At 45.7% G+C, this 12,807-nt stretch overlaps 1 protein-coding gene across 1 annotated transcript; it reads right to left on the bottom strand.

Moving 5' to 3' along the window:
* Positions 1-5,416: 5,416 nt before the first annotated feature.
* LOC124099972 (sperm motility kinase Z) lies at positions 5,417-7,206 on the bottom strand. Its single transcript, XM_046455267.1, has one exon. The coding sequence runs from the start codon at positions 7,204-7,206 to the stop codon at positions 5,548-5,550; it is 1,659 nt and encodes a 552-aa protein (XP_046311223.1). The 3' UTR covers positions 5,417-5,547.
* Positions 7,207-12,807: the final 5,601 nt, after the last annotated feature.

Consider the following 12,807-nt stretch of genomic DNA (forward strand, 5'->3'; position numbering starts at 1 on the left):
GTAATAAGTTTTTAAAAGGTTAAATTGACATAACAGTATCCTGAAAAACATGGATGTATTTGAATTTTGCTACTCACAGAAATTGTTGATAAGCACAAGTATCTTTGAGTTTGTTTTTTAAAAGATGTGATATTAAATACATTCATTTTCAAGGAAAGGAAAATACATTCATTTTTTCAAGGAAAGGAAAACATTAATGAATGGAGTTACTTGATATCAACTGTCAGCAGTTTATATTAAGTGTTATGACTTTTTTACTCCTGAAAATTAAAAACAAAATTTAATTTAAAAATGTGAAAAAAAAAACCCCAAAAAACAAATCTCTGGTGACAATCTTGGTATCTTAGTTTGTCAGGCTGCTATAAAAAAATACCAGAAACCAGATGGCTTATAAACCAATAAAGATTAATTTCTCATAGTTCTGAAGGCTGGCAAGTCCAAGATGGAGGACCTAGCAGATATAGTATCTGTTGAGGACCCATCTTCTTTTTGTAACTTCATGTGGCAGAAAGGATGAGGGGTCTCCCTTTGCCTTCAAGACATAATCACTTACCATCGGCCCCACCTCCTATCATCATCTTGGGGTGAGGATTTCAACATGAATTTCTAGGGAAGATATTCAGTCTCTAGCACCTGGGGTCTTCCATTTCCATCTTTAGACTTTTGAGCTGTTCAAGTCACACCCACCTCTGAGTTCTCTGCAAAGCCCTGTGTACCTGAGTACTGAGGCTGGGGAGTGGCTGAGCAGGGGCTGCTACTATTTTAAAGTGAATGAAAATGCTTTCAGTACCAACTGATGGCTTTTGTCGGTCACTTGGATTTGTGACTCTCCTGGCCCACCCCTAGGTCCAAATTTGATTCTTATTTTCCAAAGACAATTTTCTTCCACCAGTTTATTTTAATTCACAAGAAGAAGTCGACCAACCAATTCCTGGCTCTTCAAGGTGTTTCACACCAGACAGGTTCAGAAACCAGTTATGGCTCGTGGAAACAAAGGGCGTTCCCTGGAAGGCTGCTGGAGCTCGTGGAAACCAGGGATGCTCTGGGGACCTCCGTAGTGGAGCTAATAGACAGTCTCGTTGGCACTGGATGGAAGGATCGTGCCTTGCTCTGGAGGAAAGGCTGTTTCTATCGTCTCTTCAAGATTCAGATGGAGAATGTCAAGCCAAGTGTGGGCCACAGGCTGGAGTAAACAAATGAGACACAGCACAAGAGGAGAATTCTAAGCAGCATTCCGTTTTTTACCAGGAGAAGGGTGGAAAAACAACAAATCCATGTTTCTCAGGGTTGAAGGTGGTGTTGGGGGTTTTCCCAGGTTGGTGAGGTAACCCCAAAGGGCTCCCATGCAGGAGAATTCGTGCATGCTCTGTGAAGTAGAGAAGTATCAGAAGGTACCTCTGTGAAGTTGAGGAGGTACCAGACAAGGTACCAGAAGATCTGACATGCAGATACTGTACATGTTTATGGGGTCAAGAGCTCTGAGACACATTTGCAGATACAATGCCAGAGGTCCTGACTTTGACTCAAAGTAAGTTAGGATGATCCAAGTCAGGTGGAAGCAAAAGCATCCCAGAAAGTGACTACACAGGTGATAAAAAGCTCTTTTAGTGGAACAAAAAATCAAGTTATACTTTATATAATAGAATATGTGTGAGAATGAATATATCTTTTTTTTTTTTTTTTTTTTTGGTACGGGAGATTGAATGCAGGGATGCTTTACCATGAAGCTACATCCCCCGTCCGTTTTATTTTTTATTTAAAGACAGGGTCTCACTTAGATGTTGAGGGCCTTGCTAAATTCTGAGGCTGGCCTTGAACTTGCAATCCTCCTGCCTCAGCCTCCCAAGTCACTGGGATCATAGGCATGTGCTACAATGCCCAGCTAGAATGCATACATCTGAAGCATCCACTTAAGTTTTAAAATTTATACTCAAGTAACCCATGCCCTAATCAAGGTAGAGAACTCCAGGAAACTCTTTCTTACACCCCTGGCCAATCCCTGCCTCATATGCTCCCAGGGATTAATCCTGCCAGGTTCAGAACTCCATGTACATGGAATCATAGAGGCGTGTCTTGTGTATGGAGTTTTGTTTATTCAACATGATATTCAGCCACGTTGTCATATGTATTAGTGGTTCATTCTGCTTCATTGCTGCGGTGTAGCCTATCAGATAAATGTTGCAATGTATCCATTTACCATTGATGGACATTTGTTTTTTTTTTTTAAATATTTTTTATATGTGGTTGGACACAATGCCTTTATTTTATTTACTTATTTTTATGTGGTGCTGAGGATCAAACCCAGGGCCTTGCACATGCTAGGCGAGCGCTCTACACCTGAGCTACAACCCCAGCCCCGACATTTGTTTTTTTTTTCTGGGTTTTGACTACAGGAATAAAAGTTACAAATATTTGTGCACAACGTATTTGAAGTTATAAATTTCCACTTCTCTCAGGTAAACACCTAGGAGGACAATTTTTGGAACATAGGTAAATGTGGATTTAATTTCATAAAAAAAAAAATCAACAAAGAGATACCCAAAGTGGTTGTACCATTTTACCTTCCCACCAGCAACATACACGAGGTCTGGACATTTTACTCTCTTGACAGCATCTGGTGTGGACGATCTCTTCAACTTAAGCCCTGGGAGGTACACAGATTTTACTCTGTTTCATTTTGCATTCATCTGATGAATGTGAGGAGCTTTTGTGTGGGATGCTCAGAATACAGCAGGGCCGTTAGCCAGGCTTAGTAATAATCACTCTGCATTTATTGAGCCCTGATTATGTTTTATGCATGAGAAACTATATGTATTCTCTGTTTTTAATCAACATAACAATCCTCAACTTAAGTATCAAGTATCCCAATATTAGTATTGCTAACTATCCACTAGTTTTACATGGTGACAGATGAGTTTGGAAAATGCTGATAGTCTGAACAGTGATGTAAATGACAATTCTCCAAGAAAGGAATCTACGTAGAATTTTCTAAGCTTACTTAGTCATAGAGCAACTTGGAGTAACTGGGTATTTTAAGGAACCCAAATTTGAAGCTTGAGCAGATGGAATAGAAGTGAATCAACAGAAAATATGGTGTCCTACGAGGAGTGGCCTAAGAAGCACTTGGAGTAGGTAGGGTTTATCCATCATGGCAGAACTCGTGCCTCTGTCTTTGAAGATGGACGCTCATCGTACACACGGGATGGCCAGTGACACCTGAAGGTAGCTGTGTGGCATCCACTTTAAAACTTACCAAAAAGGCTACAGTGATATCACAGGAGCAAGGAGCTGCACCTGCTTCTCACTCCCAGTCACAAGTGCAAGGAAGAAGGATGCTGAGCCACTGATGTTCCCAGGCTGCCCCTCCGCTGTGTCCACCTTCTCCAAGGAGGTGGAAGGCTCTCTCCTGGGTGCAGCACTACATGGGCTCAGGACCAAAGCCACTAGATAGATCGACACCCCAGAACCCATACAAGCTGCAATCTGACCCTTGCTGTGTGTGTTTTTCTGAATTTGCATCCTAAACACACCTTCTGTCCTTTTCTTCTCCTGATATACTCAGAATATTTCAGTCCGTTTTTGCAGCATGTATACATCTTTTATACAACTTCATGTTCATTCCACCAAATGCCTTTGAAGAACTCCCCTTGGTGATTCAAATACTTCACATCTTCTTAACTCCTAGTGATTCTGATCAGACGAACGTGACCCTATGTTTAGGACTTGGGACAGGTCAGGAAGGAAATTTCATCACATAAAGTGAAGGTGGCCTTGGTTGAACTCAACACTTTCCCCAAACCAGGCCTTACTTTGAAAGCGATGTAATCATGGAAGTTAGTTTCTTCATTAGGTTACACAGGCATGAACATGTGTGGGACAGTGTCCAGCATGGTCTAGGACAATATCCGACTCTGAACTTCAGTTGAGCCTTTGGTCTTGTCAAAGGGACCTACTGCTGCCCACCTTTCACATTTGTGAAAATGAGGCACAAGGAGGGTAAAGCAGGGATTTGGACTCAGCGGAGTAGCTTCCGGGGTCTTCAGTGTTAACAAGGAATTCTCAGCAAACAAGACCTTTTACCAGTTTTAGAGTTTAATTGCCATTTGTGTGATCAAGGGCTTGATAAGCACATGGCATTTTCTACCAAAATAGCACATGGCCCGCGATAGGGCTGCCCTCTTGCCAACTACTCAGAAGATCCTTGGAAGCATTTCTTCATGGAGCCGTGTTGTTATAGGACTAAAGTTTTAACAAATTGGACTCTAAAACTTGGAGTTAAATTAAGATGTGTCCAGCCCAAATCATTATTAAAATGCTACAAAAATTAAAATTCTAGAAGCTATATTTATTATAGATTGAGAGCAACTTTCTGGATATATTGGAGAAAATCTATCATATATGAACCTGATAATACTGATTCTCTTCTTTCCTACTCTTACAAAATAATATATATGGTTTAAACAGCATGAGAAGGGGCTGGGGTTGTGGCTCATTGGTAGAGCGCTCACCTGGCATGCATGAGGCACTGGCTTCGATCCTCAGCACCACATTAAAAAAATAAACAAAACAAAGGTATTGTGTCCATCTACAACTAAAAAAGAAATCTTAAAAAAAAAAACCAGCATGAGAGAGTATTTGTACATTAAAATTTTCTTCTTGTCTCAAGGTGAAAACGGGGAGAGTGTTAAGGTGACACACAGGACACCGTTTTGTTAGCGGTATCAAGTTCTGACCGCTGCAGGGAAGGGCGGGAAGAGCTGCCAGAGCAGCCGTGGGCGTCCAGAGCGCAGAGATCTGGGGCTGGAAGGTGCTCGAAGCCCCCTGTCCTAACCTGAGCGTCGCTGACTTGTTATTTGTGTGCACTTCACTTTACAGAATTCACTGTCAACAGACCCCAAAGATAAGAGCCATTCCACTCAGGTGCACCATGCTTTTACCTAAGTAGCATCCCTGTCTCTGCTCCCTGAATCCCATGAGTTCCCTCTCCATGACCTTTAGCTGTGACCCAAGGAGCTCTTGGCTAGGCACCCAGCCCCCACTGCAGACAGGCCCACCCCTGCCCACTGGCCCAGTTCTGCTCCCTGCACATGGGATCGTAGCCAGAGAGTCCACAGAACACTCTGGACTCTCCAGCGCCTTGCCACAGGTGTCCTCTCCAACAGCTGCAACCCACCCTCCCCACACTGCAGGGAAGGGCCTGAAGACCCGGAAAAGGATTCCTTCTGTCTAAGGCGACCAGCTCAAAGTGAATCAAGTCTACACTGGCTCAAGAGGAGAATCTCCGTCTACATTAGGTCAAGGAGAGCAAGTCCCCATCGCCGTTGGCTCAAGGCAAGTGAGAGGAGAGGATGGCTGCTGGGCTTAGGCCTTTGTCCTGAAGCCTCCCTCTTAAAAACAACAAACAAACAAAACTACCTTTTTAAAAATATTTAAAACATCAATTTTATTAGACAATTTGTGAAAAAAAGAAATTAAAAATAAATTTCTCCCAAAGCATGGGAGAAACGACAAAGGGCAGGGCAGGGGAAGAGTCCCAGGGAAAAGTCTCTATGATGTGTCTTCACAGATAGGGGCAGAGGAGACTCCTGGTGGATGCAGAGGTGCTCCTGCCTGTCTGGGACCCGGGCGGGGAAGCCGGGGCCAGGTGGCACTGAGGTGTTCTGGCTGTCTGTCGGTTCTGTTGGTTCTGTCTTGGCTCGGAAGGTCCGTTGGAGCCACTGTGCTCCTGATCGCTGAGCAACTGAAGCATGGTACACAGCACAGCTGCTGGGTGCAGGTGACGATGCTCCTCCTCACCCTCTTCCAACCCCTGACTTGGTGGTGGGATTGCCCTGTCTCAGGGGTCCCTTGGGAGGATGAGCTGTCCTCTTCTGGGGCCCTCCTACTGAGGCTCATGGAGGGCTTGGGCAAGCTGGGCACACAGTGGGGCTGGGAGGTGAGGCTGGGAGGGGGTGTGTCCATGTTGAGGAAGTGCAGCCGGATGGCAGGCACGCTGGCACTGCCACCACCCTTGTGCTGGGTCTGCTTGGCCTCCCCAGGCTGCTGCAGCTGCTCACGGGGTGAAGGAAGGGCAGGCTCACTGGAATGCTTCTTGGGGAGGACCCAGGGGGGATCCACAGGGCCCAGGGGAGGCCAGACCCCCCCATGACTCACACGCTTCACCTGGTGCTTGCAGCCCGCCCCCTGGATTCTCTGGTGTTTGAGCAGGAGGTACGTGGCCATCGCATTGTCATACTTTTTCTTGGCCAGGGACATCCAGGTGTTAAAGGGGTCGTAACCCATGTTGACCATGGTTGCTATAATTGAGGGATCTGGGAGTTCAGGGAGCGCCTGGACAGAAGGACTGGGCGATGCTGCCTCACCCTGGCTCAGCCACGGGTGCCTCGTTACCTGCTCTAGGGTGGGCCTCTGGGTGGGGTCCACCGTCAGGATCTCACGGATGAGGCTCTGGGCTCCCTCGGAAACATTCAGGGGAGTGTCATAAGTTCCCTCCAAGATCAGCTTCTTCACCTGCTGAGCGGTGCTGGCCATAAATGGGCGTCTCCCCGTGAGCATGAAGTAGAGAATGACACCCAGGCTCCAGACGTCGGCAGGGGGGCCCTCGTATGCCTCCCCCAGGACGATTTCAGGGGCAAAGTAGAGGAGAGTGCCCCAGAACCTGTTCAGCTTCTGCCCAGCTGTGAATCGGTCGCTCAGGCCAAAGTCGATGAGTTTCACGTTGCCGCTGTCATCCAGCGCCATGTTCTCCGGCTTGAGGTCCAGGTGCACGATGCCCTTGATGTGGCAGTACTGCACGGCCCGCGCGGTCTGCCTGAACAGCCTGCGGGCCTCCTCCTCCGGCATGCCACCAGGTTCCGCGATGAGTTTCCGTAGGTTGCCCCTACCTGCATATTCCATGACAACATAGACATAGTTGATGGTCTCAATGACCTGGAAGAGCTGGATCACGTTTGGGTGGTCCAAGCCCGCCATCAGATCTGGCTCAGATAGGAAGGGGAGGTTCCAGAGTACTTTTGCCAAGGCCTTCACTGCAACCTCTGTCCCAGTCAGGCGATGGCGGGCAAGCTTCACCGTAGCGAAGCCCCCTTCCCCAATGCCCTGCACAACTTCATAATGGTCTGTGAAGGCAGGCTCATAGGAGCCCAGCCCTGGGGGCTCTAGGCTGCTCTTACTACTCTCACTGCTTATCCTAAAATGGAACACCATCTTAGGATGCTAGCTAAAAAAATAATAATAACCTAAAATAAATATCCCCCCCCAAAGAATCCCAAAACACAAAAGCAAAAAAAAAAAAGGAAATAAAGAAAGAAAGAAAAAGAAAACAATATTCAAAGACCACAACCACCAGCCACCAGCCACCAGTCACCACCCACCAGCCACCAGTCACCACCCACCAGCCACGAGCCACCAGTCACCACCCACCAGCCACCAGTCACCACCCACCAACCATCAGCCACTACCAAACATGCTAACTATCTGGGAGTCCAACAGGTCACCACCAAGAGCTTTCTGTTCTTATGGACAAAACCCAACCGCAGCCACTCTCTTATATACAGTTTGAAATTCCCTCATTGTGGCCATGCCAAACCTAGGGCTCAAACTTCTCCTTCTAAGGACGCAGGGCCCCACTGGGTCGGGCATGTTGGGTTCTGCCCAAGCTGTTTCTGTCTTATTCAGGCTGAAAAAAAAAAAAAAAAACCCACAAACACATGGTGTTAGATATCTTAACTATATCTTATGGGGACATTTGTGATATTATAAAAACTAAGTGTTGAGTTTACATTCCCGATAACTCTGATAATATAACTAATATCCTTAAAGATTTTCAAGCCAAACAGAGGCCACGTCCACCCCCGCATGGCCATGAAAACAGCTTCTCAGCCCTTGTACCTCTTGGTAAAAAAAAAAAAAAAAATTATCATCACATTCAAATTTTTGTACTCATCTCACCCAGCACTCACAGCTTCTTGTTTCTTAGAACACCCGCCTCTCAGAAGACTTTACAACCTGCTCTTTCCAAACCCTACTTTTACCAGAGACCTCTTGACCAAACCAAAACATTCCTGAAAGAGAAATTTAAACCGCTTACCGCATGTCACCCCTTCTCAGCCTGAAGCAGCCAGAGTGGTCATCACCCATTTCCCCTTACAGCAGTCAGGGTTCCCTTAATCAGAGGGGGGAAAGAAATGGGGACAAGGGACAGACAGTCAGCATAGATAATGAATGATTCCTAGGGAAGATGAGGCTGATTCAAAGCCAAGGAAATGAAATGCTAACACCTCCACAGCACTTCCCACCCTCTTGGCCAGTTACCAAAGTTACCTATACCTCCAGGAACTGCTCCTCCCAACGTGAGGAGTTGCTAATGAGCACCCCTGGGCAGCTCTTTTCCTGCCTCTTGGTCATAGAGGCAAGATAGGAAGAAAACTGAGATCTAGAAAGGAATAACATATACCCCCTCCCACAGGCACCAGCTTTGGGTCCCCCCACCCCCCAAGTCTTTCTCTACCTCTCTCTCTCCTCTCTTCTCTCTCTTAAATAAACTTTGCTTCGTACACTTGCCTCAGCATTTCTTGGGTGTTTAATCTTCAACACCAGGGGAACAAGAACCCAATCCTGATTTTTCCAAGACCAGTATCAATTTTATCATTATGAAAAGCTCCTTTTTATTTTGGGAAATTCTTTTGTCTTGAAGTCTCTCCTGCATCACACTTACTATGAACACTTCCGTTTTTCATTATTGCTATTTTTTCCATTTTTACTTTTAGCTATTTGTCTTTAAATATAAACTAGGTCTCTTGCAAACGCCATCTTCTTGATTCTTGATGATGACATGGTGATCTTTCAGTTGGTCTTCAGTCCATTCACATTTAATGTAATTATGGATATGACTGGCTTCAATCGACTGTTTCCTGTTGGTGCCACATGCTCTTTTTCTCTCCTCCTTTCTTTTAGATTAACCAAGTGTTATTTAGTATTATGGGCTCTATGGCTTTGCTTAGTCCTTCTGATTTAAAAAGAAAGTTTGCCCTAAGGTTTACAGTACATGTATTTCAAGGGACCAGACTGAGCTTGAGATGAAAGAGGCTAGGCATTGGAGACTAGGAAGGGATAGTACAGATTGATGAGAGGGCAAGCACAAGGGCAGCATCTTAACTTGCTGCAACATGTTATAAGACAGTTCCTGCTTCTTAGAAAGGTGGAAGTCTCCATCTTGCCCAAAGTGACTGCATCATCCATAATGCGGCCCATGCTGGCTGTGGGACAGTTGCAATACCAAAACCAATAAAGAGGAACTTATCGACTTCTCCTTATGTGCCTTGAAAAGGAGGAGCAATGCGAGACTTAAAGGGCACTTTGCCCCTCCCAGGTGCTCTGTTCAGGGAGTTCTAGATCTTTCTCTCACTTTCCTTTTTAATAAAATTCCTGCTTCCTTGCTTACCTCCAGGGCGGTGTTCATTCTTCGACTCCAAGGAACACAAACCCATCCCGACTCTGCAGGTAACAAGCTGATGCCTCTGCACAAAGTCTAGCCAGGCTGTGGAGCCCTGAGGTGGCCATAGCAGTTTGTGTTAAGTGAAAGAATTCAAAAAAAATGACAAGTGGCCTGATTTTGGACTGAGCTCCTGCATTAGGGCCCGAGAGGCCTAGTTAAAAATAAAAATGGACTTACGCTGAAGTTCCAGTCACCAAGCTGAAACTAACCTGTTCATCTCAGAAACCAGGATTTTAAAGATAGTCCACTTTCCCAGAGGCCATTTTCAACTGGAATGATAATTAAGTTCCCTCGACTTTCATCTTTTCACAAAAATGATAAAACTAAAGTGACCTGATGTTCATAATGTTTTCGATTTTTCTGCCAATCCCCCCACACACATAAAGGAACTCTGCAATGACCAACTTGCCTTTCAGCCTAGTGTGTTGCTGCTCCCCTCAGCCCTCTCTGTCTGTAAAGGTAGCTGCCTCTGCTCATGTCATCAGAACACTTATTCAATTTTGTGGAATGACTTATTGCCCTACTCTAGAATGGAAACTAAAGCCAAGAAGTATACTTTGGTTTTCATCCATGGTCCCTGGTTCAGAACTCCTTGACCAAGGCAGGCGGTAGAAACCAGACTGCTCTTCTCCAGCCTGGGCAGTGGAGACTCCTATTCCCCTGCCTGTGGGTCTTAGAGTGACTGAACGGAAATTCTCTGACTTACCTTGTCTGACAGTAGGTGATGAGACCCCTATTTCAGAAAGGAACTGCAACCGACCACGAGGAAGGCAGGCTGTCAGAGGGGCCAAGGGGAACCTGCACACGGGCCTTGCTGGGTGTCCCAGATGTCCATCAGCATAGATCAGGCCCTTTTCTGTCCACTCACACTCGTTATCATGATTTATTGTCCATGCTTCAGTTGTGTCACCACAATGATGTGTCCATAAGGGGAGGGGTCAGGAAGCTTCTGGCCAGCTGAAGATGTGGAAGCTTACAGGGGGAGGAATAAAACCACATCCACATCCCGGGAGGGTCATGCACCCCAACTCCCTGGCACACAGGCCCCTGTTCTGAGGACCCTTCCAGACCTTCCCCTGTTTACCCCTTCATCTGGTTACTTACTTTTATCCTTTGAAACACCTTTTATTTTTACTTGTTGCAGTCCTGGGTTTGAACCCAGGGCCTCACACATGCTAGGCAAGGGCTCTACCTCTCGGCCACATGCCCAGTTCTTCAAATATCCTTTCTAATAAGTGGTTAAATGTATTTCCCTGAGTTCTGGAGTTGCTCTAGCAAATTAACGAAGCATAAAGTGGGGGTCGAGGGAACTCCAAGTGACAGCTAGTTGATCTGAAGGTCCATGAGTTCAGACTTCTGGTGACAGAAGTGGGAACAGACTTATGGGTGTGAGTGGTCAACCTCAGGGAGTCCACTGCTATCTCCAGGCTCTGTGTTGAGTGTACTGTAGGAGAAACTGATTCTGAGTCTGTTTTTTTTTTTTTCTCCAGCTTGGAAAAGTTAATTGTTGTGATTGTGTTATTTGACAAAAGTTAAAAAAATCTATATATATTACACACATACACACACATACATGCATATATATGTAATATATATGTATATATGTTATATATAATATATATATATAATATATATATATATAATATATATATATAATATATATATATATCTCACATTATTGTTTACTCTTCAGTGATTAAAAGCACTTTAAAAGTTCTCCACACTTTTGTCCTCAGTGAGAAGTCCACAGTCGTTATCATGAATTATTTTCAGGGATTCATGGTCTCCCTCCTGTTTGTATCTCTAGCCTTTCCACCAAATTCCAAAAACTCCAGTAATATTGGACTTGCTGCAGTGTTAATGTCGGACGTCTTTAAACCATCCCCTCTGCTTCCAACACCTCAGGCTCCATCGTGCTAGGACTCATCTTTCAGAACCCAACCATCTCTTCCTAAGAGGCAAGGTGTGTGTACGGGGTGGGGTGCGATGCCAGTGTTTGTAAGGGTGGGGTTAACTACCCCTTATGTCTATAGAACCCCCACCACCACACTCCTTTTGAGATGGGCTATTACTATGTTGCTCAGGTTGGCCTTGAACTCCTAGACACAGTCATCCTCCTTCCTCAGCCTTCCAAGTGCTGGGACTACATGCATGTCCCTTTTTTGGGGGGGTGATCTACTACTGAGCTACATCCCCAACCTTTTTATTTTGAGACAGGGTCTGGAACTTGCAATCCTGCCTGGGCCTGCCCAGCCGCTGGGATTACAGGTGTGCTCCAGCGCTCCCAGTTCCTGCCCTTTTTAAATAGTCTTCCCACTCTTCACTGCAGTCCTGTGGGTAGTCTTGCGGTTTGCTTTGCCCATAGAGGGCATTTTGCAGAGATCTACCACAAAACAGGCATTCATTAAGACACCTTAGCTGAATTAAACAGAAGTCTTTACATGGAGGGAAGTGACTTCTTTATCCTATAGAAGAAAAGACCGAGGGCCAAAAATTCTTGAGACATGCACAAGGTCACAAAGTTACTGAGTGGCAAGGACAAAGTGAAGCAGGGAGTGGCCAGATGACGATGTTCCCAGCCACACCTGGGTGGAGGGAGTCTGCTTATTTCTTTCACAGGAAAAGAGACTTTCCTGTTGAAATCCCTCAGAGATGAGTGACTCTACCTGCTTGATGCACCCAGGGCCAGAGTATTCAGGGTTCAGGTAGAGGTCACAAAACAGTGCATCCACGTGTGGCAGGCCAGCATATGCCTCCTCAAAATATGGATTGTCAGGCTGAAGTCCTTAAGAAGCAGATGCTGGAGAGCTCGCTGCCCTCCCTCTATTTGCCTAAATGCAGGACACAGATTTACAAAGACAAGGTCCCCCTCCCTTCTACAGGGAGAAGGACAGTAATTACTACAGGCACTGTGAACTCCCGTTGGCTGAGAGATGGTGCTAGAGGAATCTACATTAACTATACCAGAGGTGAATGCCTGTAATCCCAGAGGCTCAGGCAAGAGGACTGAGAGTTCAAAGCCAGCCCCAGAAACTTAGGGAGATTGCCAAGCAAGGCGGTGAGACTGTCTCAAAATAAAATATAAAAAAGGGCTGGGGTAGGCTGAGATTGTGGCTCAGTGGTAGAGTGCTTGCCTAGCAGGGAGGCATTGGGTTCCATCCTCAGCACCGCATAAAAATAAATAAAAATGAAGGTATTGTGTCCATTTGCAACCAATAGGTATTTTTAAAAAGCCAGGGCTGGAGATGTGGGTCAGTGGTTAAGCGCCCCTGGGTTTTATCTCTCATCCACCCCCACCACGCCCTCTCTCT

The sequence above is a fragment of the Marmota monax genome, unplaced genomic scaffold (genome assembly GCF_021218885.2).
Source record: "Marmota monax isolate L192 unplaced genomic scaffold, Marmota_monax_Labrador192_F-V1.1 WCK01_AAM20220418_F8-fsc00047, whole genome shotgun sequence".
Taxonomy (NCBI): domain Eukaryota; kingdom Metazoa; phylum Chordata; class Mammalia; order Rodentia; family Sciuridae; genus Marmota; species Marmota monax.